The sequence below is a fragment of the Cryptomeria japonica genome, chromosome 6, assembly GCF_030272615.1.
Source record: "Cryptomeria japonica chromosome 6, Sugi_1.0, whole genome shotgun sequence".
Lineage (NCBI taxonomy): Eukaryota > Viridiplantae > Streptophyta > Pinopsida > Cupressales > Cupressaceae > Cryptomeria > Cryptomeria japonica.
Window position 1 is genome coordinate 622,037,734 of NC_081410.1, and position 1,507 is coordinate 622,039,240.

Genomic DNA, 1,507 nt, shown 5'->3' on the forward strand with positions numbered 1-1,507 from the left:
ACTTTTGGTGGTGAAACCCTAAGTTCTTCCTTTGTTATCGCTGCAGCTTCCATGATGAACACCATGTTACGACGCAGACTGTTTGTTGTTGCAGCAGCTCGCACTAACTCCAATTTATGCTCCAAACTGTTTTTTACACAACCCATTTCATTTTCGCAATGTTTTCTCAACTGAAGCTCATTCGCAGACCCTCTTTTCACAATTTGCCTCCACCAAACTTGAACTGTCTGTGGCCGACATCACACGGATTCTCAAAAGGCGACCCCAATTGCAGAACCTTCGAAACCTCCACAACGTAGAGAAGGTTATTCATTCGTTCAAGAAACACGGCTGCACCGAAGCCCAAATTGTCAAAATATTAAGGGGACATTACCAGCTTATCGGATCTGCAGAAACAATACTAGAACCTAAGCTCAAACTACTGGAAGATTTCGGGTTTGTGGATTAAAATCTGGTAAAACTTTTGACGAGAAATGCATACTTTTTGGGCAATAGCCTGGAAAACAACATTTTTCCCACGATGGAGTTTCTGAAGAATGTATTTCAGTCTCAAGGCGTATTCATTAAAGCCCTGTTAAGAACACCAAGACTTCTCAATCTTAGCTTGGAGAAGACCCTGAAGCCCTCGCTCGCTTTCTGGGAAGGATGGGGTTTTTCTGGGGCGAAGCTCGTAAGCTTCTTACAGGCAACTCCGAACGTTCTCTATCGCACGTCTCTAACTCCTGGACAGGTGGATCTCATCAACAAGATTGGCATTGACAAAGAGAGCAAAATATTCAAATATATTGTAGGTGTAGTGGCTAAGAGCCGCACGGAAACGTTAGAGGCCAAGATAGAGAATCTCAAACTCTGTGGGCTTTCGGTAGAAGAAATCTGGCAACTACTTGGAGCTGCCCCTCTAGTCCTTTCTTACTCCAAGGAAAGTGTTTGTGAAAAGATGAACTTTATAGTTAATAACATGGAGCTCCCTGTAAATCATGTAGTGAAGCATCCTTTGTTGTTGCAAATAAGTTTGGAAAAGACTACGAGACCCAGGTTTTTGGTTTGGCAGAAAATCAAATCCATCAATGCCCTCGAGCTTCCTCTTTTGACAGTATTGACGATGACAGAGGCAAAGTTTGTTCACAACATTATAAAAGGGCATGCTGAATCTAAATTACCGTGGACAATTTATGAAAATGCCATCTCTAACGCCTCCAACCGCACAAAGAACTCAACAAAACAAAATTTTGGATAGAGAAAGTGAGAGCCAGGTGATCTAGTCTTTGGCAAAAGGTAGTTCAGCAAACCCTGTATATTCAACAAGAGGAGCTCTGTGTTTATTTGCTCTTCAAGCAAGGTATGAGTTGTAACTATTAAATTTATTATGTGCGCTAATTGCTATCATGGGAGCCTACCCATGTAGCAAGGGGGCTGGAAGCAACCAGCCCTTGGATCTGGTAGTTTAGCAGTCCCTTGCTCTCTTCCAGCCTATGTTTTTTATTATTTCTTGCTTACATGTTAGTGC

The 1,507-nt window shown here is 42.3% G+C and overlaps 1 protein-coding gene across 1 annotated transcript; it reads left to right on the plus strand.

Moving 5' to 3' along the window:
* The first annotated feature begins 520 nt into the window (after window positions 1–520).
* Window positions 521–1,237, plus strand: LOC131043645 (uncharacterized). Its single transcript, XM_057976879.2, has one exon. The coding sequence runs from the start codon at window positions 521–523 to the stop codon at window positions 1,235–1,237; it is 717 nt and encodes a 238-aa protein (XP_057832862.2).
* The last annotated feature ends 270 nt before the right edge of the window (window positions 1,238–1,507 follow it).

What these genes read in the sequence shown, in the direction of transcription:
- LOC131043645 (XM_057976879.2), top strand. Translation starts at nt 521, where the DNA reads ATGGAGTTTCTGAAGAATGTATTTCAGTCTCAAGGCGTATTCATTAAA.